The 27,300-nt window shown below is 36.9% G+C and overlaps 1 protein-coding gene across 5 annotated transcripts in view; it reads right to left on the bottom strand.

Moving 5' to 3' along the window:
• Positions 1 to 25,576, bottom strand: part of TP63 (tumor protein p63) — a 98,289-nt gene extending 72,713 nt beyond the window's left edge. For 4 of the 5 annotated variants that reach the window (XM_079766591.1, XM_079766592.1, XM_079766593.1 and 1 more), the window contains exons 1-2: positions 25,403 to 25,558; positions 7,189 to 7,443 (exon numbers count right to left, since the gene is read on the bottom strand). In XM_079766591.1, the coding sequence (XP_079622717.1) occupies positions 7,189 to 7,443; positions 25,403 to 25,444 (297 nt within the window). In that variant the 5' untranslated portion in view covers positions 25,445 to 25,558. Of the gene's footprint in view, positions 1 to 7,188; positions 7,444 to 25,402 lie in introns of all 5 variants that reach the window. The other variant, XM_079766590.1, reaches the window with a different exon arrangement.
• Positions 25,577 to 27,300: the final 1,724 nt, after the last annotated feature.

Below are 27,300 nucleotides of genomic sequence, written 5' to 3'. Positions count from 1 at the left end.
TAGTGATAAAAACAAATATGTAAGATCCTTTATGAAAAGGATACAACACTGCATACCATTATCTTTTATATAAAATAACATTTTATTTATTTATTTATTTTTTTAATCCTCACCCAAGGATATGTTTAGAGCAGAAGGGGGGGGGGGGGGGAAGGGTTTGGAGAGAGAGACAAATATCAATGTAATAGAGAAATGTGAAGGTAGAAAGATCATTTACTACATGAAAACAAATCGATAAAAATCTACTTTGTCAATGTATTGGTTAGGATTTTGTAGGAAGAGATTAATCTACAAAACTTTTTTTTCTGAATGGAATCCTATATAATAAAGAGCTAATATGCTAATTAGATCGAACAGCCAAAGGACCTTCTGGAAGTCCTTCCGGAGGACCTTCTGGATGAAGCCAGGGCTGCGAGGTCCAAGCCCCTTGCGTGAATTTTGTGCATTGGGCCTCTAGTATATTATAGTAACCTATCTCTTAGATGTTTACTCTAGTTTCTAGTTACTTATTTAAACTTTAAGTAATCATCCTTTGTCACCATTAATATATTGTAAGAATGGCATTCAGCCTGCCTATTGTTTTGTTTGGTCTATTGTGTTTTACAAGTTAAAAAAATATATTACTATCATTTAGAGATATTATGTGCAAATCCAGGTTTCTAACTGGTCTTAAAAATTAATCTTTCACATTTTAATCCACCATTCTGGGAAAATGGAGCTACAGAGAAAAAACAAGATACTGAGTGGCTGGTAATGTCTACAAAACCAAATTGAGCACTACTAATGATAATAGTGACAGATAAGAAGAAGGAGGAGGAGGCCAAGGTGAAGGAGGAGACAGAAAAAGAGGAGGAGGAAGGGAGAGAAGGAAAGATGGAGGAAGAGGAGGAAGTGCAAGAGAAAGGACAAGAAAAAAGAAAAGGGTTTTTGCTGTTTTGCTTTTTGTAATAAAAAAAGGAAAGCCAGATTTATTTAAATTTGCTAATTTTCTTTTTAGTCGGTCATTTAAATAAATTAGGGCAAGTATGCTGATTAAGTTAGCCTGCACTGGCCTGAGAACAACATCTCTGCAGCATGTCTTACAATGAAAATTCATTTGTGAGTCCAAAGCCTAGAGTTATGTGAGTAACATGAACCATCATTAGGAGTCTCTAAGTACTATGTTTACAACATTCTTCCTTAATATTCTGAACTAAGAAATAGTTTAGATAACAGCTGAATATGCTCAAAATTATTATTTTCTTCATCATGAGAGGGGCACAAAAAGGCATTTTTATATGTAGGTTGGGAGATTTACAGGACAGCTCTGGCAAAGAGTGAAAATAACCTTGTTAGGATTAATAAATGTATCACTGGCAGGAGCCAAGTCAACTGACTGCTCTCCTGTCCTTCACCAATGACATATAACAGCCACTCAATTGTAAGATCAGCTCAAGCTCCAAGTAAAGTCTTCAACTTTGAGAAGTATTTCCTTTATGTAAGGGAGCTGATAAATCACATTCACCATCAAAAAGTCTGTGTACATAATGTTCTTTGATGAGCAATCCTTAAGAGTCCCAAGATTCCAGAAAGCCACGCAATGGGCTGGCTTGCAATGGGTTTCTACAGAGCTGGCAGCCTTATTCTGGAAGTCTTGCATTACAGGTAATCTGATGACTGGGAGGGTGGGCCACAGGCACACATCTCAGCCTGCTGTGGAGTAAAGAGGAGCAAGTATGCAGGACCAACACGCTGGGATCAATGAAACTCTCCAGGGAACTGGCTGTTCCCCTTTCAAATGTCACCTCCCTAAACTCTCCATGTGTTCAAGCCAGATTTTTCAAGGCTTTGAACACCACATGAAGCTAACATGATTAGCAAAGACAAAGGAAGAATGCTCTCTATAAGTCTTGGGTGGAGGCCAAAGAGACCAAATTCATGGACAGTTAACAATCAAGATCAGAACTGAGGAACACTCCTTGGAACTAGAATTGTTTCCCTTAACCATGAGGGGAAAATAAAGTTTCTTAATATTTATTCAGGGCCTAGCGTATGTTGAAATTTGTGCTTGGCACTGAGTGCCTGCTCTCTAAGATCTTGACGTCTATGAAGGAAGAAAGACACAACAGCAAAAAGTGATTATACATCCCGAGGCCAAGTCATTGTCTTAAAGTGAGTGTAACAGACACTAACCTGAGGATTTTTAGTATTTGCACACAGATAATACTGTGTGTCACAGGTTGTGAAAAAACAGCTCTCAAACTGACAAAGGTGCATGGCGAGTCCAATAAGCAAGACAGATTGACCTATATTCACAAACAGGCCTCTCCACTAGAGCAAAGGAAAACACTCTGCCCCAGAAGTGGTGTCCTTACTGATACTCTCAGTTCTCAAGCAGGTGCCATGGAAAGCTTCTCTTTTTCTCACTAGTGATTCCAAAAGCATTGCAGATAAGCACTTGAGATTCTTTTAAATGAACATAAAGCATTTTGCTATATGGATATGCCACAATTTATTGAACCAGTTCTCCTCTGGTGAGTGTTTAGGCTGCCTACAGTACTTTGCTACCACAAATGAATATGCTGACTCTTCAACAAGTGTGGTTCACTGTTATCTTTTATTTAACTTGGGAAATAAAATTAAAAAAAAGGTATCCCCACAAATTAAGGGGAAGGTAAAAAATGAGAGATAAGCCCTAGCTGGTTTGGATCAGTGGCTAAAGCATAGGCCTGCGGACTGAAGGGTCTCAGGTTTGATTCTGGTCAAGGGCACATGCCCTGGTTGCAGGCTCGATCCCTAGTAGGGAACATGCAGGAGGCAGCTGATCAATGATTCTCTCTCATCATTGATGTTTCTATCTATCTCTTTCCCTCTCCCTTCCTCTCTGAAATAAATAAAAAAAAAATTAATAAAAAATAATATAAAAATAATAAAAAATAAAATAAAAATGAGAAATAAATGCCGAAGTCTACAGATCCTTAAATCTGTACAGGGCCCATCATTGAGCTGCTTGGGCAGGCTTAGGACAGGAGCACAGCCAGCCTGAAGTCTGTCCATGGAAGAGCCTGTTCTCATCCTGTCATCTATTCATATATTTGAATAGTGGATATTCTCACAGTCCTTGGAGACTACCATATGCATGTTAATAACCCAAAAGCACTAAGAAAAAAGGTAGACAAAATGTTGCTTTGCATTATTTCAGATTATTACTTGTACAAATGAACCCTGAACAAAACTATAACAAACTCATGAAACAAAGGGATTCAAACTCAGACTCTCTAAACACCTGTGTGCCCATGACTATACAGGTACTGGTAGGTGTCCTTATACATGTCATGTAATCCTCGTGATAAGAAAAGTATTAACATCTCCACTTGTAGGTGAGGAAAGGGAGGTTTAGATAGATTGAGTTCTTTGGGCATGTCCCAATATGCTGTTAGTAAATTTCAGGGTTAAAATTTGCACTCAAGTTCCTTGCCATTTCCAAATTATCATTCTGTTAACTGTCCTGTGACTGATGACTCCTGGCTACAATGCTGGACTGGCACTCCATTAAATTAAACGGTCGGCTTTGCTAACTAGTGGCAATTACACTATACCGGTAGACATAATAAGAAAGTCTGAAACTAAATCCTAAACTCAGTGTTGGGGTGTGTGTGTGTGTGTGTGTGTGTGTGTGTGTGTGTGTGTGTGAAATAGAGAAAATGGAATGTTGTCATGCTTTATTTCATTGGAAGAAGTTTAAAATAAATACCATATTTTTCTGGAACTGGAAACAACCACATTTGTTACTTAAAACAGAGAGAGCAAATAAAATATGCATATATGCTTTAAATATATTAATTATATTGTGGCAGTAATCCTAAGTAAACCAGAAAGTAAATGAGAAAACTTAACACAGAAGGAGGACAAGTGATAAAATGATACTAAAATGATTGTTAGTAAAGTATCAGCAGAATACTGTGCAATAAGTGTGGCCTCTTCCTAATGACAGTGGCTTCCACCGCTTCCAGTTTGTGGGAAGTTTTAAAATCTAGTATTTTGAAAAATAGTTTTAAAGTGCACAGATGACTAAAAAATAGGTGTTGTGTAACATGGCATTAAAATTTCCTCCAACATCTGCTCCATACTCTACAGGGCCCACTGGTCCCTGTACATCCCTGCCTTCTATTAATCAAGAGGGAAGACAGTCTAGATAGAACAGTTGAGAGACTGGACCTGGGAGTGAGAGGGCCTGGGTTCCTCTCCCTCCTTGGCTGAGTATTAGCCATGAACTGTTACTTCTAGATGTTTCCTCATTAATAAGACTGGGGATAATAGCCTGGGTTATGAGGCTCAAATAATATAAACATAATAGGAAAACACTTTAAAAAATGTGAGGTCTATGTATAAATGTGAGGATATATAATTTGACTCAAAGGGTTAAATGCTGCTATATATGAGACACTGGTGTGCAAGGTTGAGAATTTATATCTTTTTAGGTGATTTCAGCAGCTACTCAGATAAAGATGAAAGAGCCCTAGATTCAGAAGAAATGTAATTGGGCCAAAAGTAAATTTGATTGTGAACAAGAAATAACTAATAAAAATATAAACACCAGGTGATATACTCATAGGAAAGAAAAGACCTCTAATTCAATCACGTTATTATGTAAAATCTATAGGGTAGATCGTAGGCAACTGAACCCAGGGAAGACAAAACAGCTCAACCAAGGTCACTCATTAATGGCAGGCCAAATATCTCATTAGGACCCAAGTTTTTCTAAAAACTGTTTTTTTGCTCATTACTATCTCACCTTAAGGAAAGAGAATAGGTTTCACCATAATCTTTATTTTTTAACCAAAAAGGAATTTATGGGCCATGTAACCAAGAAGTAGGTTCCCAGCTGTTTTAGGTTCATGTCTTTTTTTTTATTATTATTGTGAGAAAATACATAAACATTAAATTTATCATTTTAACAATTTTTAGCTGAATATTTTACTGCATAAAGTACATTCACAATACTCCTTCTTATTGGGGCACAGACTGAATTCTAGAAAGATGAAGTGACTTGTCTAAAGATGATCCAAAAAAGAATCCTGGCTTCCTGGCTCCCGCCCAGTACTCTGCTCCAATTACCACAGTTCCTACCCTCTTTCTCAGGGTACTGATCTCACTGTTGCCACATGTCAGGAAATTCTACTAGTGTGCTCTGCAAAATGTTTTATTTTCTTTCTAACTGATCATTTCAGTAGAAATATTCAACCTTTCTTTGTGAGACAATTTACTTCTATGAAAGACAGGCTATGATTAAAGATAGTTGAGGCTTGTGCTAAATCTGAAAAAATAAATATTCAGATTTCTGTATGAGGAGGTATTGAGGAAGGGAAGAGTGAGGAAGATTGATATAATATTGTACCTGTATCAAGCTCCATCCCCAAAGTTCTGAACCATTTTAGAAGTGATTAATCACTTAGGGGCCCGATATGTCCACTATCCCTTCAGATGTGCCCAAGCCTAATATAGTGGAACTCTGCCTGAGTATGCCAAACAAGATACAGTTAGCCTTGAACAACAGTGATTATAACTGTCCAATTGGTGACACTTCTTCTAAAACACACCAGTACTCTATTTATAAAACGGTTGTTCGATTGGTTCTTTAGCAAAAGATCACTTCTATTGACCAACCATTGCTAATTTAAGGTCTAGGGACTCTAAGTTTACTCACCTTTAGTGTCCAACACTGGGATTATTACTACAAAAGAGATTAAACATTATGACACAATTGATGAATAACACATGGAGGGGAGATGAAGTGTTAAGCTAGTAGACATTATGGTTGAAATATAATCCGTGACAGAACCGCTTCTCAAACCATGAAAGAAAAGCCCTACAACAACTTTAAATGGTTTGGGGACATCCTGATGTGAAATGATGAGGAAAGAAGGTACACAATCTAGTGGGGGAGGGCAGAATCAAAAATAGATCCGGCTACACAAAAGCCTCTGTAACTTGGGGATGTCATCTAACCTCCACATTCTTCAGCTTTCCTCACTAGTAAAATGGGAGTTATCCAACATGTCCCACCTGGCTCACAAAGAAGTGAGGTCATAATGAGAACACGTGTGAAATTATGTTGGAACACAGTGTTACCAGTGCAGATTATTACATAAATTCTGTTCACTGGATTAACACCTGCAGTGAGCTGGATACCATAACACAGAAAGAGACTGCTTTCCAAAGAAACCTATTTTCCAATGAGGAGGGAAAAACTGTTAAGATAATTCTAAAGCTACTTCTCAACAAGATGATGATATTTGGAAGCATTTCTTAATCCACGCAAACATCAAATTGTTTAACAAACATGCACACCACTTTGGGTTTGGGCAGTCTTTGATCAATCAGTTAAAACCAGTCTTGTTAGTCCCCTCCCTTTTATTTGAGCTCTATTCATATTATAGTCCATTACAAAATAAACTTTGAACATTCTTGTACCTTTTTAATTTTTAAAAATATTTCCATATTTTTTTAGAAAAGCTATATATAAAAAGGTGTGTTTTTTGTTTTTTTTTTTCAACATTTTAAATCAGAATATTTTTGGACTAGTTCAGGGTTCTGATAGTTTTAGAGGTTTTATTTTGGGGAAAATGCTTCTATGTAATAAATATACATGTATGAATAAATTATAATCCATGTTATAGAACCTACATGTATAAACAAGTTTAGTCCTACCTTAGTAAATGAAATTTTAATTTCTTATTATAGATGTTGTGTTTGTGATTTTATTCATTAAAAAAAAATCACACCTTAATGTTTACTTTTTTGAAATAATGAACCTGGTAATCATCCTCTATTCAGGGGACTGCAGACACATATCCTATGATTATGATCATTCTTGTTGGCATAATGCTTTACACTTTTCAAAAAACTTACACACAAAAGACCTCCCAATAGCATGAGCCAGGCAAGAACACATAGGCTGAAATTGCTAGGAGCCAGCCTTTGGTTCCCAGATTGGGGGTTTTTCCACTCAATGGCAAATTTCTGTGTCTGGTTCAGTATTAAATATTCAAGAACAAAATGTCCTTAGATGACAGGGAGAAATTTTCCATCATGCAAATATGGATCACTCAGCTTTGGATGGGGTGGAATCCCTGGGGGTGTTGAAGATGATGCTGGTACTTGGGGGTCAGGTTTAATGGCCCATCTATTGGCTCTGGGTGTTCTTACCGTCCAGGTGGCTGACTTGGCGGTGCTGGACTGTTGGAAGGACACGTCGAAGCTGTGCGGTCCCGGGTAGTCGGTGTTGGAGGGGATGGCAGGTGATGGTGAGAGGGCGTCGAAGGTGGAGCTGGGCTGCGCATAGGGCGAGGGTGCCGTGACACTATTCTGAGCGTGATCTGTGTTGTAGGGGCTGGTGGATGAGGAGCCGTTCTGAATCTGCTGGTCCATGCTGTTCAGGAGCCCCAGGTTCGTGTACTGTGGCTGCAGGACACCCAGAAACCCCAATGTTAGCCATTTAAGTTGCAGATCATTGCTTCAAAAAAGGCATCATTTGGTGCATGCATTCTACAGAGTTCAACCTCAGGTCCTTAACGTTCGAGGTAAAATGTCCGATTGGTGTCACACAATCAGAAACAAGAAACATCTCAGGCATGCGTGTGTGTGTTGTACTGATCTGCACAGATCACACGGCTCTTAACATGCAGCCTTTGGAGACTGTGGTCTTCTCAAGAGCATTTGAAAGTAGAATATAAGGTGATGGAAGATGATTTGACTTTAGGGGGTGGGCACACAGTGCGATATACAGACCTTGGAACATAGAAATCCATACTTGAAATCTATATGATCCTATTAACCAATGTCACACCGATATATTTAAATTAAAAAAGTGGACTATGTGCTTATTCACCAATGGGGCCAAAAGTACCCAGTACTGAATAGCTGCTTAGGAATTCTTTAAAACAAATGAATATGGCCTGTTCTCCCTTTCCTTTCTTTCCTTCTGTATGCTGTTCAGAATGAGAGAGACCACTGAGTAGACATGTTCTCTAGGGGATTGAAGCATCAAATTATTGTATATGGGGCATATACATTATATTGTTTTATAATTCTAAATTTGACCCAGGGTATCCATTGCTCCCTAAGGGCTAGTTTCATAAAGCCTGGAGGGGCGTGGGTAGTAGGGTTAAAGAGAGCCACCTAGATATTTTAAAAGGTAACATGCCTGTATATCATCTAAACACAACCTAATTTTTTATCTGCTCTTTCATTTCCTAGCAGTTTATTCTCTATAGAGTAGAACATGTGTAAGAGAAATACCATATAGTGATGGTTAAAATTCTATGTTGGATATAATTTAGAAGTCTTTTTGCTCATGCAGAGGTGTTGATGTGAACAGAGCTGAGCACAGAGGAGGGACTCAATAAGATACTAATGGAAAGAATGAATTAATTTCTTCTAACTTAATCTGCAAGACAACTTTACTGTATGACTATGAGAGAAGGGGAGTGATTTGCTCAAGCATTGGCTAATAGCAAAGAATGGGGATTCTGAAACCAAATCTTCTGACTCCATGTCTAGGGCCTTGCCCATAATATCACAACTGTCAGCAATTCACGTCACTCCTAAACCTGAGGCAAAGTGGACACATTTTCAGAAGGGCCTAGTGTACCGTTTTCCCTTTGTGAGACCTTCTGTCACACTGAAATCTCACTGTTTCCACCACTTAACTAAGGGAAGCCAAACCGAAGGCAAGAAGAAGAAGGCAGTTCTGTGGTACTGTAGTTCCTATTTTATAAAGGAAAAGAGTTGCCTGGCTCTTCAGTTGATATACAGGGTGGGGCAAAAGGAGGTTTACAGTTATTCATAGTGAAAATCCAGCAATAAATAAGAATGCAAGAATAAACTCTGTTTCTTGCACTCACCACTTTTGCCCTACCCTGTATAACTCTGAGAGTTCCAGATGAAGTCAGACAAACTCACAAAGAAATAGATGCTTTAAAAAATTGAATTAAATTACCGTTTAATAAAAGTATTTTACTAAGCCTTATGCATTTCACTTCACGTGGGAGGACAAACGGACTCTGCCATTCCATTCAGTCCAGAGAGCATCTGTCTAAATGTTAACGGTCGCCTGCTCATTCCATTACATTTATACATTCGCATTCCACTGCCGAATGCCACGTCCCCATTTGCTCTTCAAATGACTATTAATCTCTTTACACTTATCCCCATGCTGACAAGAGCAGCTGTTTGTCTCGCCTTCTCTCCCCTCTAACTTCTACATTGATTCCTCTCCTCTCCTCCACCTTCAGCTTCCTCAATTGACAAGTGCCGTGAAACTGTAGGTAAGACAACTAGAGGAGAAAAAAAAAAATACAACCTGAGACCCATACAAAGCAGCCAAACCCCTGGCCAAAGTAAAGTTGTTAGGTTTCCAAGACTGTGGCAAGAGCCTGGGAAGGGGGTTGAAAAGTTATTATTTGTGTTCAAGTTAAGGGTCAGTATACACAGTACTTCTGATGTCCTGTGGGAATCAGATAATGCTCCCAGAGGCACGCGCTTCCCTACAGCAGTACAATTAGGGAGGCAGCCGTCCCTGACAAAAAGGACAAAAACTTGGAGGAGCACTTTCTCACAGGCAGTAAAATGCCTGTTGGGCCACCCCCTTCCCCTTCCTTCCAGCTACACAGAAGGGAACTTTACCTAATTGTGGGCTTGGATGAGAACAAAGAAACGTGGCCCTTTGAATTTTTTTCCCAATATGTGTAAAGAGTAAAGTATTGGGACCCAGCTTTAAAAGCCAACGAGCAAACACTCAGTGCTTCTCTTAAGAAAAATGGAAACTCCATTTACCCTGGAGGCACAAAGGAGACCCCTGGACTGAACATGTTGGGTGGTACAAAAACAGCAGAAACTGTCTTCCAAAAGTGATTAATAATATGATTTTTGAGCGCCATCATTTTTAATTTCATACAGCTCCAGATGCAATATTTTACATAACCACAACAGGATAAGCTTCCAAAGCAAATGCCTCCATTTATATTTTAAAGCTCAATTACTAAGGCTTGGGGGGGGGGGGGGAAAGCTGCTTACTATCCAAGGTAAAAATTGAAAAACACATTTCAATTGAATTTTTTCTCAAATTTTTACTTTAAATAAATATAAGCCAAGTAGTATACTCAACAATCTTAAAAAATAAAAAAGGATAAAAACTAAACTACTAACTATGAATTACATGGCCCCAAACATAAACAACAAACCCACCAAAGAAAAAATTGTATTATTAGAAATCTATGTGGATACTTTTCACTGCTTTATTAAAAATCAATGTCATGAACCTGCCATAGGAAACAGTGCTTTTGAAGATAATTTTAAAAAGCATTTAGTTAGCATCAATAAAAGTTTATTAGCTTATATTTTATATTTGAAGAGAGAGTGGACATATTGACGGCATGCGATTGGAGGCGACGACAGACCAACACAGCCAAGAAGAATAAGTGTTACATGGGCAGGACCTACAAAATAATTTGCAGAGCTCATTGCAAAATTAAAATGCAGGGCCTCTGGTTCATAAATTATGAAGCGTGCCAAAATGGTGACAGCAGAGCATGAAACCAGGCACAGGGCTCTTTGTGGTGGCACTCTGCATGCCTGAGGAGCTAGCTCTCTGCCAGGTGAATATGCACAATATTTGTCCTTTATTTCCCATCAAAGTGAAGCTGATGGGGTGAAAGGAGCAGTCCTTGTGCCCCTTCTTTACTCTAAGTAATTCCATAAACACGGAGCTGGGATGCTAATTATGCTGGGATGCTAATTTAATGCCTATTTACAATGACAAATAAAAGAGGCTCAGAAGTCAGAACAGGACACTTCCATATCAGTCACAAAATGCCCTTGGAAGAACTCTATGGGGGTCCCCTATGTCTCATGTGTTTCTCATGTAACAAAACTGTTAAAACATTTGAAATAAAATAGGAAGTAGATTGTTCTTTTCTAACCACTAGGTATCTTGATCTCAGAATAATGTTATATACTTTACAGACAACAAATGGGTAAATGAGTGAATGAATGAAAAATGTTTTCTATCTCTCCCATCACATCTGAAAAAGGTAGCAGTCTTATTTCCACAAAATATAAAAGGTGAAAATGACCACAAATTGTCTGATATTATGGTAAGCCTGATAAAGTAAAACAATCAACTGCCTATGAAATAACTTTGAAATAGGGGACGTACTTCCTTGACCCAGGAAAATTACCAACATCTGTAGCTGGAATATATTCAGGTTCATCACAGACTGGCTAATCTGACCACAGAAAGGATGAAACACATTTTGGTCACAGAGACTTAGCATATTTCAGGTAATTACAGAACTGCCTGGGGATATTCTGAAATATGAAGCCGGTATGATAAGTGTAGGTACACCCAAAGGCTGAATCTCATCATTAAAAAAAAAAAAAAAAAAAAGTAAAACTACCATTGCCAAATCTAGAAAGAGTATTTTCTTGTTTGGTTTTATTCCCCACTCTCCCTCCCCAAGCCATTTTCATTCTCATAGCCATCTAAAGACTCTGACTTATTTCTTCACTAAAATTCAATCTGGATGCTTAAAATTAAAATAACACTATAAAAGATTAGATTTTTCCTGGCTGGTCACTGCTTTAAAAGTGCCCTATAAATGCAATTTCTTCAGTTTCATTTTATGTCCCCTCCTACCTCCCCCCAATGGATTACACTGTTTAATAATCTTAAATTTTGAATATAACACAAGCCAAAATTCTCTTCTCAGCAACTCTGAAATATTGTATAAGTATATATTGCTGTAAATAAAACTCAATATTGAATACCTGGATTTATACTTATTTAAAGTTGATGATGCACTTACACTCCTGTAAAGAGATTTAATATCAGAAAAGGATTCCAATAAAATCATTTGACCAGTACAATGGAAACAGGGACTTAAAAATAATTTGTTTTTGAAAATATCACTCCTCTGATTTATCTGTATAAGAAAGATTTTTGTAAGTTCTCTTTCCCAGATAGTGCTGTCTATAATAACTATGGCCACATGGCAACAATAGCCAACAATACATGGTCAGAAGTTAATAAAAAATGGTAATGAGAACCAAATCAGGGATAGGAGAGGTTACTGTTGGGATATATCATCACACTTTATTTACCTCAGTTGAGATGTTCCCTTGTCACAGGAAATAATTACTTGCCCAAATTTCATTTGGTAGAAATTAGATTTATAAGCATTTACTGACTGTTATACGACGCTAGGGGTTTGTACATTCTTCAGCACTCCTTACTTTTATGAATAATCCTAGTATGAAAAAGAACTCTGGAGTTAGACTTGGTGATGGGGGTCTAAGTCTCAACACTACCACTGATGTGCTGTGGACCCCTGGGCGAGGTCCTGGAGCAATCTGGGTCTCACCTATCAGGAGATTGATTCTGATGATCAAGTACCACAGTGAGCCAATTCTCATATTATTCTAGAAATGAGCATGCTCATCTGCAAAGCTATTTTAAAATGCCATGAGATGATTTTAAAGAAGATAACTTTTTTCTTTATACAGACTGGCCCAGCCAAATGCAGACATTTCAAATGTTTCAGGCAGCATATATAGTTTCCTGGCTGATATAACCTTTCACCTTAGGTTTCATGGAGGAGCTTTTGTGAACAGTCTAAAGCTCTTTCTGGGAAAAGAAAACAGTGTTCTCCATGACACCGGCTTTACAAAACATTCATTTGGAGTATTCTCTGGCAGACAGTACCACATTTTCATCCACAAATATGAGCAGGATAGTGACTTTTCAACAAGCACTGCCTAGGGGAAAATACTTCTCATTTTTTTGTCTTCTACCACCTGCCTCACCTCCGAGAATGATAGTTTGTTTTATGCTAGAATTAAACACAATTGACTTAAAGTGCTCCTTTCAAGGTCAAGAATATATTTGTGTTATAGTGTCAAGTTAAAGTACCTTCTTTCCATCTTAAGAATTTATTTAGCATCACATTTTTCTCAAAACCAGATTTTGTTAGATGTAAGATATTTCACTTCTTTTGTAGTTCAAATGATCCTAAAGAGTGAATGTTGGGGGTAAAATACACTCAGACCTTGTAATAAACAATATGTAAGAGTAAAGCAATTAACACATACAAACGTAGAAAGACAGTAGGCAGATTGTTTACCAGAATGTTTTATGTTCTGACACAAAGTGTCAAGATTCCTTTGAGGACCAAGTTTCCATAATCTAAGAGAGAGTTTTTTAAACGCCCCAACCAATACCAGACAAGGCAGGTGAGATAAATAAACACAAAGTTGGCTGAAGAGGTGGCCACAATGTCAACAAACAGAAGACATAGTATTTGAAAAGCTAAGAAGTTGAAATGTATTAAAGTTAAAACTTGATCCAAAGATGGCTAAATTATACTGTGTAGAGCTCAATTAAATAAAAATAAACAAAAATTCTATGATTTCAATAAGTACTCCCTTCTAGTAATAATGAACAAAATTAAAATCATGCGCATCTCAATTCAGAAATAAGCCTACATCATTTTACATACCAGGGAAGCATTGGGCTTAGCAGAAAACAGAAAGATATAATTTCAATATTCAGAAATTTTTGATCCAGATAATAGAAAAAAATGCAGTTTCAGTTTCTTTAAAGTAAATCAGGAGTTATTAAAATTGGAACAAAAGTATGCTTGAAGTCATTTTCAATCTATAAAATCACTATTTTGATATATTTACTTAGCAGACATGATAACATTAAGTAGAGAAAATACAGTCATGAAAACTTTCAGTGAAGTTTAGGCCATTAATATGGAAATGAAACCGCGGTGACTTTATAAGTTCATCACTAATGTTTGCTGGTTTCTCAAGTGAGTCTAAAATATTTAAAAAGAATTTTGATAATGTATCTGTCTAGTCCATATCAGAAATTATGACTTAAAACAATGTTGTGATTAAATGTGATGAACATTTTCTCACAGGGGATAGCTTTGCTCCCCATGAGAAGACATCTCAATTTCAGTAAAATAATCCTGACCATGAAAATTACTTAAAAATCTGAAACATCCATATTCAATCCTCTATATCAAAATAATAGTAGGTGTTATGACTACTATTATTATGCATACTCTGATTCCTTACTATGTTCCTAATGGTGTTCAGTGTTTGCATGTATTTACCCAGTTAATCCTCAAGAGCAAGGCGGCATTATTATCCCATGTTGTATACATATTTCATAGATGAGGAAACTGAAGCTCCACAAGCTTAAGTAACTTGCTCAAGGTTGTAAGTGACAGAGCCCAAATGTGAAACCAGTCAGTCTGGTTGGAGAAGCCACTTTCTTAAGTAAATCAGAGTTACTCAAATTTCTGACTGGAATTTTTATCTAAAAGTTACACTCAAAGCAAGCCTTTCTTTTTTATATCTAAAGAAAATATTTTCTATTTATTAAAGAGAATATAAAGCTTTAACTGTTCTTAGAATGTGTGTAATTGCCAAGAGTCAGGGACCGAGCTCCTTGGAGTTACCCCCTGAAATGCACTGCAGATCTGATCACATCACTCCCAAGCTTGAATACCTTGAGTGAGCTCCGATTCTCTTAAAATAAAGTCCCAGGTCTTTAACATGGTCTATATTTCACTAATTGAAACACCCTTTTGCTCACTAAAGAAAGACCAAAAAGGCATTTCTTCAAATTTTCAAAAGTGAAATACTCCTTCAGTCCTCAAGCCTTTTGTACATGGAAGCTGTTTCCCAATCACCTAGAAGCCTTTAGCTTCGCTGTCATCCCTCAGGGAAAGTCTTCTTTAACCAGATAGGTATTCTCCTTTGTTTTACATTGTCATAACACTCTAATTTTCCATTTGCGTCATGTAATTATAATTATTTGCATTAATAATTTTAATGTTGGATTTCTCTGCTAGATCATACATTTATGAGAATATACTTATCTGGCATGCTGAGTGCCGAGTCTCATATCTGGAACAGTGTCTGTGACACAGTAGATGCTCAGGAAACATTTATTAAAAGAATACATGTAACACATTTCAAAATAAAAACCACTATCAGAAAGTCTCTCTGTTATTCCAACACAATGAAGTATTGATTTTTATGCTGAAGTCTGTCTCCAAACTGGATTCACCTCTTTATAAACTACTGCCCGGTGAACCTTATAGTGCATCTCCAGGTAATCTCTGTGACCTTCACTTTGTGTTTTGCTTTGTTTTGGTAGGTGGGAATCATGCTTTTAGCTTCAGCTTTTATGGGAACTAGTAACAGAATAGCCAGTCCTGTCACTCACAAGGCAATGAGTAATACTTGATAGCTCACACCTAGCTGGGAAGTTTATTAATGAGCTTCTACTTCCTTAAAACAAAACATACACATTTTTGTGCCAATGCAGTGTGTGTTATGTGTTTTTTTTGTTTGTTTGTTTTGTTGTTTTGTGTGGTTTTGTGTGTGTGTGTGTGTGTGTGTGTGTGTGTTTACCTAGTGGTCTACATTTTGTTTCTAATACATCTAGGTCAGTAACAAGAATCTGGATCTTTTTGATCCTATAATTATTCACTTCCTACTGATGATGGTGCTTGTGGCCAAAGCACGTTTGCCTAGGAAAGAAACCGCTCAGAAAAAAAAGCTTAAGGTAAGACACTTGTTTCTGGTAGATAGGCCACCAAATCAGTCCTTTCCTCTTTACATTCCATAATTTTCTGTCCAGTGATACAGAATGCATTTTAGAAGAATGCCATAATTAAGGGCACTTACAAATGCATGTTTTGAGGAACTTAGATTGTAGTTTATCAGACTTACAGACCATTTCTTGGAAATAGTCTAAATTCATGACTTCATTCCCTCCCCAGTCTCCAAAGCTCACACTCAGAGGTTGAAAACACTAGCCATTACTTACAAGTGGGAAACTGAAGCATGAAACAAGGAGTGTGCTTCTCAGTCTTATTACTCGATACATATTCAAATGAGGAACACTTTCATGAGTTCCAATTTGCTTCTGCTTGTCAAGTTCTTTGCTGATTGATACATTTTCCATCATATTAGAGGTAATTAAAGTTTTTATTTTTTTACTATGCTTTGTAATTAGACATGGTGACTTATGTAACATTGGACTGTTCCTTTAAGCTGTCACTTTTAACTGCAAAATAAAAACAGAGTCTCCAGCCATGCAGAAGACATGCCTTCCTTTAAAAGACACTCATCTATTCATTTCATTCTATTTACCCCATTATGAAAGTAACTATCAATCAATCCGTTTAATAATTACAACAGCTCGTTAGTGTCTGATTTGAACAGACAAAAAAACAAACAAAAAACTGGGACACCATTTTTAAGAACAACATGACCAAGATTTCTCAGACATCCTTTAGTAATAACACAATCGAAAATAAAAAAGGAAAAGTGTTTGCAAATCATCAAGCTTATTCAGCCAGTGCAAGCCACCCTTGTCTCTGGCGATGATGGAGAGACATACAGGGGACAAAACGAATCAGGGGAACAGTGTGGAAGCAAGTAAACACTTTTAAAGAGACTGCAAAGCCAGATAAAAATCTGATCTGTTCAGTTTATTTTTTTTTTAAATCAAGCGCACTCTCTGTCCTCATGAGTAATCAATTAAGTGAAAGTAGCACACACTTTACACTGTTTACCTCTGCTAGAGTACAAGCCATTCCTTACTCAGGAAACTGCCCTGTCTTTTAAAAATGTTCTGTGTTCCTGCCACTTGAAGCATAATGGAAATAAATACCTACCTGGGCTCATTACACACACACACACACACACACACACACACACACACACACACACTTGCGAGATGTCAAGGAAAAGCATATGATTCATGGCATACAGGCAGAGACAGGATTTGTACAATGTGTGCGAATGCATAGCTCTTTGCACAGGTCAGTCACAAAGAGCCATTTCTGTAAGTATATATAAACATCTGAAGATACCCCTTCCAGCATACCACACATCCTCTGTCCTCCAAGGGCCTTCAATCTAGAGATGGGGAGAAGGGATCAGGTCCAAGCAGAGAAGCACAAGAGTTCAGTGGACGAGGGGGTTATTCTGAACCAGGGGAGAATTGATAAATTTTTAGGAGAGTGAAGTAGCCCCCAGCAGAGCATTAAAAACTGGGAAGGATTTGTCCTGGAGATAAATATTTGGTTGGTGGTGTTGGGCTGCAGAAAGAAGTCAGGAAAAATCTCTTCTCTGAAATATCACTGTTCTGATGTTCAGCCTTTCAAGCTCATTGGGATCTTCTATTGAAATAATTTCCCAGGCCTAAGGCTTAGAAATGGTTACTCCACCCAGTGTAACCATTCTCTGTGTCTGTCTTGTAGAGTCCTCAGCCTTAGTCCAGTGACAGAGTCTCACATGGTCTATTTAAAAGTAATCAAGCCATTCCCCAAACATCTGATGCTACCCTTTGAGAGGGTAATGGTTTTCCTTTTAATTCGGGCTCCATCAATAGAGTGACACTAATCCAGACTGATTTGAGTAAACAAGACATATTCCTCATTGTCTCTGTGATCTGAGAAAGAATAAACTTGAGAAAGATCACTGCCTGGATTGGAAATGGCCCCTTTGGGTGTTTTGTGCAAGCTTAAAAGGAAAAAGAAAATGCCTGCACAGAGTTCTTTCCAAGGCAAGCTCACTATGGGGGTGGTAATTCTCATGGGGGTATTATACTAAACTGCACCTATTAGTGGCTTTAGCACCAATAAGAAAGTAGAACAATTTCTTTTGTAGTGTTTCCAGAAGAGCTGACGAGAGTGTTTCATAAATTTCCGCCTCTGGCAACACACCATAAGTTTGACTCAAAATTCCCTCTTTCAGCTTTCATGAGTTATTTATTTATTTAATTAATTTTATTTAAGAAACACAGGGGAGATGCAATTCAGATCACAAGTTTTGCACGAGATATCACTTTACACTCTATACACAGCCACTGACATTCCAAACATGTTTGATTCTTGCCAGTTATTCCCTCACCTAGAACCAACATGGGCCTTATCTTGACACCAGTGACTGAATTTTAACTTGACAAGTGAATATTATCCCGTGAAGCCATCTTAGCTTGAACCTACAGGACAGCCCTATCTTAGCTTGTCTTTGGAAAAGAAAGCATGTATAAACATTATCAAACATGAAATAAGGAAGTTTCCAACATTTTTTTTTTTTTTTGCAAAAGATGGGAAGGAATGCTTTTTGAATAGCATAGGTGTACTCTACTGTAAATCCAAATTAAAAATAATCTGGGGAAGAATACAGTACTGCTTCTGAAAAGACTTTACAGACACTTCATTGAATTACTTATTTCTGCAAAGGAGGCTGTATAACAATGTGGTAGTTTGTGGAAATTCATTGTTTCCCCTAATGTCTTCACAGAGTTAAAAATAGGACAATCACAAGCCAATATTGGATAATTTTCTAAATCTACTTTATGCAAGTGGAGGATTTGGTGGGTGAGGAAGAGAAAGGAATGAGTTACAAGCTTGGATATCCCTCATTTATCCTAGAGCCCAGTTCTTCCTCCTACCTATTTCCTCTGTCTTTAAATCAAGTCACTGAATTTCCTCCTTCATGAACCTACCCTGGCCTACCCCACTATTATCTCTTTAATTGCCTACATTTTCTTCCTGGGTGGAATGAAAGTAATGAAGGAGATTGTGGAAGGAGAGGATATTAAAATGGATAAACACATGTCTTTGGCCCAATATTTCTGTTTAAATCTAAAATGAAAATATATATCATTGCATGAAATGAAATTTGAAAAAATTTATGGCAAATATTTTAAAATGTGAAATATCAAGATCTCGATTTTTGTTTTTTATTTCTTGTTTAATTCCAGGGGTTGTTTCTTAAATGGGACATTAACTTCTGCTTCTGCTCTATCATTTACCCATTAGAATTGGGAATTCTCATTCTTTGACAAATGTCATACTTGATATATTGTCTCACATTTAGCTCCAGGGTTACTATTTGCATTTAAAGCAGTGCCCAAAGAACAAGGTTTTCTTATTCTGATTCTAGGATAAATATTTGATAAATAAACTTGATCCTAATTGACATAGAGAGTCAGTCTGGATTTTGTTCCCAGATTAGATTACATTTTTAAAAACGTATTACTGAATCCCTATGTGGGTAAGGTATCTTATCTGTCTCCGTAGAAGACTAAAGAATGAGAACAGGAAACCCTCCACTTCACCTACCCAAGGATCCTTTGGGTTATCTTCTCCCTCCCAGCATCATGCCACTTACCATCCCTGGAGCACACAGACAAATTTTTGAATCTCAAATTCTGAACACTGTCCATGCTTTCGAAATATGCAGAGGTTCTAGCTTCTAGTGAGATAAAAGCCCGTACCATCTTTTGTTGCTGTTTCTACAAAATCTTGACATACGTAATGAATACAGATCAGTGTTTACATCAACATTCTCTTTGCAAGTCAATATATCATGCTATTTTATCTGGTCTTGTATAGTTCTCCTTGAATTTTCATTCATTTTCTACCCTCTACACAGAATGACCTTTCTCCCTCCCCCCACCCTGAGCTAAATTCTGATCCTCAAACTATGTGAAATATGATCTTCGTCATGAACAGTTTGAAGCCTTTTTACTGTCTTTGAGACCTTTTGGTGTGTCTTACTACATCCTGCTTTTACAGGAGTCATTTGCAAACAACTTATGTACACTCTAGGATTGTGAATTCTCAGAGCCCAGTGACGGCAATTTAGTAATCTCTGCTTTTCTTATAGTGCCTAGCATGGCGACTGTGCTTAATTGGCTCTGTAAATGCTGGATTGTAAGAAAGTGCTTATTGTTTGTGGGGGAAATAATCTAAATAGTTTGTGTGTTTGATTTCAAAATAAAAATATGTGGTTTACAGCCAAACTTATATTACTTTATCATTTTGGAGTGAGGGATTGGGAAAAATAATAAAGAGTAAGGTCTTTGTTTATAGGATGACCATATACTTTTGAAAGTGTAAGTGGTGCTATTAATAATTATATTTGAATAGAACATAATTACATAAGGACAAACCAAGGCTAACTGTTCCCAACTTACCTATGGCAGGGCCCACAGCTATTAAAGAGTTATGGGTAGAGAACACACACGTCACATGAGACTTTAGCAACAATCCATTTCTACCCTTCTAAAGGTCCCACAGAAGTGATGAATATTCTTGCAAGACAGGCAGCCGATGTACAATGCAGGGAAATGGGGTTTATACTTCTAGGCAGTCTTAAGCAAAGCCATTTATCCTCCCCAAGTGCGCCAGGGTACAGATCCCATTACACCACTCCTCTGTTCAAAATCTTTCCATGGCTTATCATTGTCACTAGATTAAATGTGTAATGGCCCTCCATGAGTCATTCTACCTTCCATTTCTAACTTTATATCCTAATTCTTTCATACTTTCAAGTTTGTCTGAACCAATTGAGATTTCTGAGTACACCAGCGTTCACTCCACCTCTGTTCCTCTGCTAATGCTTGTTTATTCACCTGAAATCCTTGTACTCTTCTATATTTCTAGGACTTAGAAAGCTCTACCTATCCTCCCAAGTAAAGCTGCATCCTGCATATATATGTTGACTTCCTCGATCCTTTTCCTCTGAGGTACTCTCTTTATCTTACCTTTAAATTATTTTGTTCACACTTCTCATATGACACTGAATATATGTCCTCTGTCATGTATGTACATATTTATTCCCGCTATAAACTGTTAACTTTTTGGTGTAGGACCTGTTTCTTACTCATTTTTATAGCCATGTACCATCTCATATGTAATTAAACATTTATTTAAAAAGGGTAAGTTGCTCTTTCTTCTAACTTTCTCCTCCACAATACTAATGTTATGAATATTGCAACTTAATTAAAAGGTATAAATTAAAATTATAAAATGTTTAGAAAAGTAGCATATGAATAAACCAATGCTTACTATTGTCTTGTGCCTCCAAAATGTGTTCTTAAGAGAAGGTAAGGAATATAATTTACATCTGAACTTTTTGGTCAACTGTTTTATCCTGATACTCCAATCCATTCTTTTCCAGAACCAAAACTTACTACTTTACCAGATATGCTTTACTAGCAACTCAGTCCACTAAATTGGCATTGGACAATAGCGATATATCAGTCTTCTGAGTATTTTCTCATCACACATTTGAAAGAAAATTATGAGTCCCTTAGGCTTGATAACTTTTTATCTTCAAAAAAGACTTTTATGGAAATCACCAAGTTATTTTTCACTAAGATGTCTTTATGGCATCTGTGTTTGTTCTTCCTTATTTATTGACATAAGACAATTAGAAGTTAAAAATGTATGCAACAAGGGAATAAGTTTAACTTCATAATATTATGAAAGAAGGGCTTTTTACCTAACCCCCTCTATCCCATCAGCTCAAGTCCCACCCAAAAGGATCATACCAGCTGAAAGAAAGCTTGAGTATATTTGCAATAATATATTTCAGAACAGTTTGACCCATACACTTCCTTGATAAACATAAATCCCATCACCTCAGATGTATATTCTTTTAATAGCAAAATATAGGATCTAAATTTTGAATAATCTCATTGCCTAAGAAAATTTTTAGCAACTTGCATTCAGAAAATGTATGTGATATGATGGAAATACCAACCAATATATTTTTGGTTGTTCTAGTTAACCCAGGCATTCATTCATGCTTCCTACTGTACTCTCCACACCCCTGTTGAGGATCACTGCTCTTCAAAAAAACAAACAAACCAAACATGCTTTTTCCTTATCTAGGTAAAGGATAAGTGATTTATTACTACCACTCATTTTTCCAGTAGTAGTGAAGGAAGGTATGAGCTATGATCTGTGATCTAAGATCTCTTTCTCCCAGTCCCCTCTGGGCTTGAGGGCAACCAATTGTAAAACAAGAAGTGCAATCTAAGACCGCAGCATGGAGTGAGGAACAGCCCAACTGACATCTGAATTAAATCTGCAGCTTCTGCTTTTTACCGACTGTCCTTGTACCTAAGGTGTTAAACATCTTGGGAGCATAACAGGGAAAAGCTTAAGATAATACATTTATTAACTATTAAGATTAAAACCACCCCCAAATGTAAATACGATTCAGCCCTTGGAAAAAGTATTGGGACAGGAGAGACTATCTCCCTTGACCATGCAAGCCCAGAGGAAAATTATGGCAATGACCTGGAGTCTGAGAGCTTATTCTCCTGCCTCAACATTTTCTTTTTGTTCTCAACTAGATTTGCACATCAGTTCTTTATGAAAACATTTTTGGAGCGTCTACTGTCACAATAGTCATTTTTAAATCTCTCTTTCCTTGGTATTATAGATAAAAGGTTAGGTAAATGGGCCATATTTCTATGCCTATAGCTCAACTACAGAAAGAAAAATTATTAACCTTAACTTGTAAAGAGAGGTATTTCAATATATGGGCCTTGAAGTTCAGTTTAGTTCTAGAATACTATAACCCATTTACCCAAGTACCACTCTCTCATCACCTAGGACCCAAGATGGGGATTTTAAAAATAAAAATTCCCTTCTAATGAGGAGTTTTAGAGTCTCTCTCTCATTCTCTCTCTCTCTCTCTCTCTCTCTCTCTCTCTCTCTCTCTCTCTCTCTCTCTGTCTAACACACACACACACACACACACACACACACACACACACACACACCCCTGAGTTTTTGGCAAGAAAGTTGAGCTAAAACTTAATCTATCCAGAATTTCTTCTTCTGAGCCTCTCTCTCCAATTCTGATACCAGTCCCAGAGGCTGTGTCATTCCAAGCCTGGCACAATGGCACGGTGATTGCTTGAGGCCTCTCCATTGTAACCCAAGGGTGGAAACTTAAGCGCTGCCTGTTACATCCTGCCCATGTTCTCTTCCCTTCCAGACACTTCCCTGTTCATTAACAGCTTCCAAAATCCAGCTCTGCTTGGCGAGAAGGAACTGGAAATAGGTGAAAAACGGTGTACAGAAAAATAGTGTTCTTATATTATTTTTTGAGTTATCAATCCATAGACGTTACTTGCAAATAATATTTAAAAAAATATTTGAAGTCTGAGAATGGGTTATAGTTTTAAAACAATTTTGACTCTCATGGTTAGTCACATGCTTTTTTATTATTTTTTCTCTGACATTCTGTTTTTATTTCAGCAAGGTAACAGCATCATTTGTCTTTCCTATCACAGGTGGCTCCATTACTCGAGGCTTATTATTTTCTTAAGTTATACCAACCTGCTTCCAGACATCTATCACTACATCTCCATGTCCTCTACAATTAGTGCATGCCTTTTCCTTCTTAATTTGCCCAATTTTAATAATTCTTCTGTGATAATAGTAGATGGTTGTTTTCTGTATTGACAATTACTAATAAATATTACTTTATTCTCAGGGCCATGTGCTCCTAAGCATTTCATATACTCAAATATAGAACTGCATTTTTATAGAGAACTAAACATAACCCTACCCAGAAAAGAATGGAATGGAAATTGAGCCACGAAGATAATGCATAGTACACAGACTGCAGAAGAGTATGCCTAAATAATGCGTAGTACAGAGATTGGCAGAAGGATATAACATTCATAGTGGCAATATACAAAAAGTTGCAGGAAGAGAGAGAAATTCAGCCATATTTTCCATAGATGTTTTCTATGTACATTAGTAGCATTCCAACAGAAAGCAAACAACAGCTAGCTTTTGAGCAGCTGACCACACATTTACCTCAAGTTTTTAAAAACTCAAACCAATGTAAAGGTATTTTCTTTCATCATAAGGATGCAATACTCTCACATACATGACTCTTTCCCTCCATAAAAGGCAGTTATTCATTCAGATAGCATCTAATCACAGCGTTTACACAGTTTTATCCTTTCAGGAGAAATAATAATTTCTTTCCACATCAACTTTATACTTTTATTATAAATACCTTTAAGCTAAATTTGCTTCTACCCCATTATACTCAGACACACATAGTCAAATCCCAGACTGCTTATAACACATGAAATAGCTCGTGAACAAACACAAAGTCAGATATGATATGACCAACAGATTTGGTTTTTAATGGTTATAGCTGGACCGCAATGGATCAAATAGAAACAAGATATTCTTAAAAGGTACCTCTTTTTTTTTAATTGTTTGGTAACATTTCCAGCTAAGTTCCAATATTAAAGTAAAACAAGAAACTCAAGTTTCTCCACTGAAGACAAGCAAGCCCGCTGAATGTTTTAAAGGAAAATAGGCACTTCCTTTTCCTTCATTAGATAACTTGATATTTCCTCTGTTATATTTACACAGTTCAGGTGTCTAGACAATAGCATGGTCAATATGACAGCACAGGCTCTGCTTTGCTGTCCTTTGCTAGATTCTCCCCTTTCCCTTTGCCGTCTGCACCAGAATACTATGCATTTTGTTTTGAATTTTAAGGAGCTCAATTTGAGTACCCCAGTCTACTTTTCCAAGCATTCACCTGCAAGCATTTTTATCCGAAACACTGAACTCGCTCTCTGCTCTCTCCACACCACACTCTCCCCACCACCCCCCACAATGTGATTAGTGTCAACACAGCTGCTCTATTCTGAGGAATGTAAACTAATATTGTTGTTAGACCTCCCTCAACCTTAGGAAACTTCCTCAAAGCCTTACAGCCTCTTCAGGAGTTTTTTCTTATACCTTCGACCAGTGATTTAAATCCCTGAGACAAACGTTGAGGAGAGATCAGAGAAGCAGATCACTAATTCCTTAAATAAAATCCTATACCCTATAATACACATTTATTTGTCTGCACATATACATATTTAGTAACGCATCACTCCAAAAGAACTTTGTCATTACACAGTGAAAGTCTAAGTCCATCACCGGACAATAGAGAAATGATTGAAGTCTCCTCAGGGTTTAGGTGGGTCTCTGGATTGATAAAATTCAAAACAAAGATGGCTTTAAAAATCTCACCTGTTTACTTTGAAAAAATAAAAAAAGCTTCATTTGCTTTTAGGATGAAGTCTGGAGATAGAACTGAGAACTTAACTGAGTTGAGACACAATCAACTAATACGTCTTACTGGTATGTGAACACCCAAAAGAGGAGTCATTTCAATGTATCTAGCAGAATGTGACCTGTTCTCTCAGTCTGTTCCTATAAAAAGTGATTTTACAAATTCCTGAATATTAAGTTTTTCAAATATGATGCCACTCAGAAATTTTTCTTTTCCCCTTTCTCCTACTTATTCATATTCTACTTAAAGAATAAAAATCTCACAGTCACCACAGAAAACATTAACCAAGAAAAGGAGATTCCTATATACAATTTGCAAAAACATTCTATTCGGTAAATGAGAACCACAAATATATAAGCTTTTATTTAAAAAATAAAAATGAAAAAGCATATCTAAATGAAGAACTAAAATCTAAAATCCTTACCTCACTAAATTGAGTCTGGGCATTGTTTTCCAGGTACAACATGTTAGCTGTAAGATTGATCAATGCCGCTGTCCTCTCTTCTGGCTCCAGGATTTTGCCAACCCCCCCACCCCCTCTAAGACCCTTACAATAGGAATCTACTAAGAAGATAACAGAACTCAAGTCCCTCTCTCTCCTTCTCTCTCTGTACATAATTTTAGGTTCCCTAATATATACTCAACTATAGGCATGAGGAGGCGGGACTCTTCTCTTTACCTGTCCAATCCATCAACTTCCACCTGGACTCCTCCACTCCAATGGAGTGAGGCCTCTCCCATCTCATTAAGTAGTTAGAATTCCTTATCACCAATCTTTAAAGAAAAAGAAAGAAAGAGGGAAAAAAACACACACACACACAAAAAAAAAAAAAAACACAGGAGAGACAGACAGGTAAAACTTTCCCCTGTCTCTTACACCAGAAAGTGCACCCTCTCCTAAAAACAAAACCAAATCTCCCCAAACAAACCACAAAGCGTCCCACCACCAGGGCTTACAGAAGGCATTTCAGAAAGTTATTTTACACTTTGCAATTAAAAAGTCAAACTTCAGGGAAAGCTTTTGGAAGGGGTTTTTGATTTGTTTTGTTTTGTTTTGTTTCCTGTTTTTTGTTGTTGTTTTAGACATAGATGTGGAGTTTCAAAAATGATTACACAAAGTTAGAAATGAGTGAAAAATTCTCAAAGCCATGGTCATATTTCCTCAGTATAAAGATTAAAATCCACTGCCTAATAGCTGAAAATTTATAAACTCTTTCTCCCCAGAGAAATGCCAGTGGTTTCATACAAAACTATGCCAACACAAGCCACTTGATTTTTCAGAGCATGGTCCCGTTAACTTGTAAAAACAAACAAACATCCATATTACATGCAGGAAATAGAAATCCTGGGAAATGTGCCCATTTTTTTTAAAGGCCTTAAAAAAAAAAAACCTGCTTCTTTCTATCATTTTTTCTGGAGACATGAATCAATACAATAGCTTATCTTTTTGAATATTTATTTTCTCTATTATATTTAGTTTTTATTAATGTTAAAAGAGAATACTTTTTTATAAACAGGAAATAAATTACTAATAGAAAGATTATTAGAGTGTGAGAGACAAATTAGCTTTTGCTTTAAGAACATATTTCTATAAATACATAAGAACATTCATGTAGAATCTGGTTAACCATGATTTAGTGGGGATGAAATGCACCCTGATGGTTATTGTGTGAATCACTAAAATACTCTCAGTACTGCTGAATATTCTATGTAATTCAGTTAGATTTATATCTAATCATCATTCCCCACCCCAACTGGGGAAGCCAATTCCCTTTGTCCTGCTTAAAAGTTAAATCTGGCCAATGTATCTTTAAGTGAATATTTAGATTTCTTCTAAAAATTGGAATATAAGAAGATTAGAAAAAAAATAGAATCCAGAATTGATTGGTATATAAACTTTAGGAATAAAATTTGCCAATATTTGACCTATAATGACCTTGGATTTGCCTTCTCTCTACTTTTCCTTTCAATACAAAGCATGCACATAAAGAATTATATGATCTTTGGGGTGATAGTTATTTTAAAGCCTCTGAGTTCCTAGTAAGAATGTTCCTTTTTTTTTTTTTTTTGCAAAAAGAATTCAGTAATATCATTTGATCTCAAGTGTTCAAGAATAGGACAACATTCTGTAACACTACAAGTTTATATCGGAGATAATGTTTGTTTTCTCACTGAAGTATTGGGACGATGACCTCTTACTACCTGTAATTAACCAAATAAGCACTGACTACAAGGGAAAAAAAAAGAAAGAAATTACTTACAAAATGCAGTATAATTATTTGTACCATGTATTTAACTTCTACAACTACTGACAGCTTCAGG

Source organism: Cnephaeus nilssonii (genome assembly GCF_951640355.1).
Source record: "Cnephaeus nilssonii genome assembly, chromosome: 3".
In the NCBI taxonomy this organism is placed as follows: Eukaryota; Metazoa; Chordata; class Mammalia; order Chiroptera; family Vespertilionidae; genus Cnephaeus; species Cnephaeus nilssonii.
Note: the sequence above shows the minus strand (reverse complement) of the source record. Positions and strands in the feature narration are given on the sequence as shown.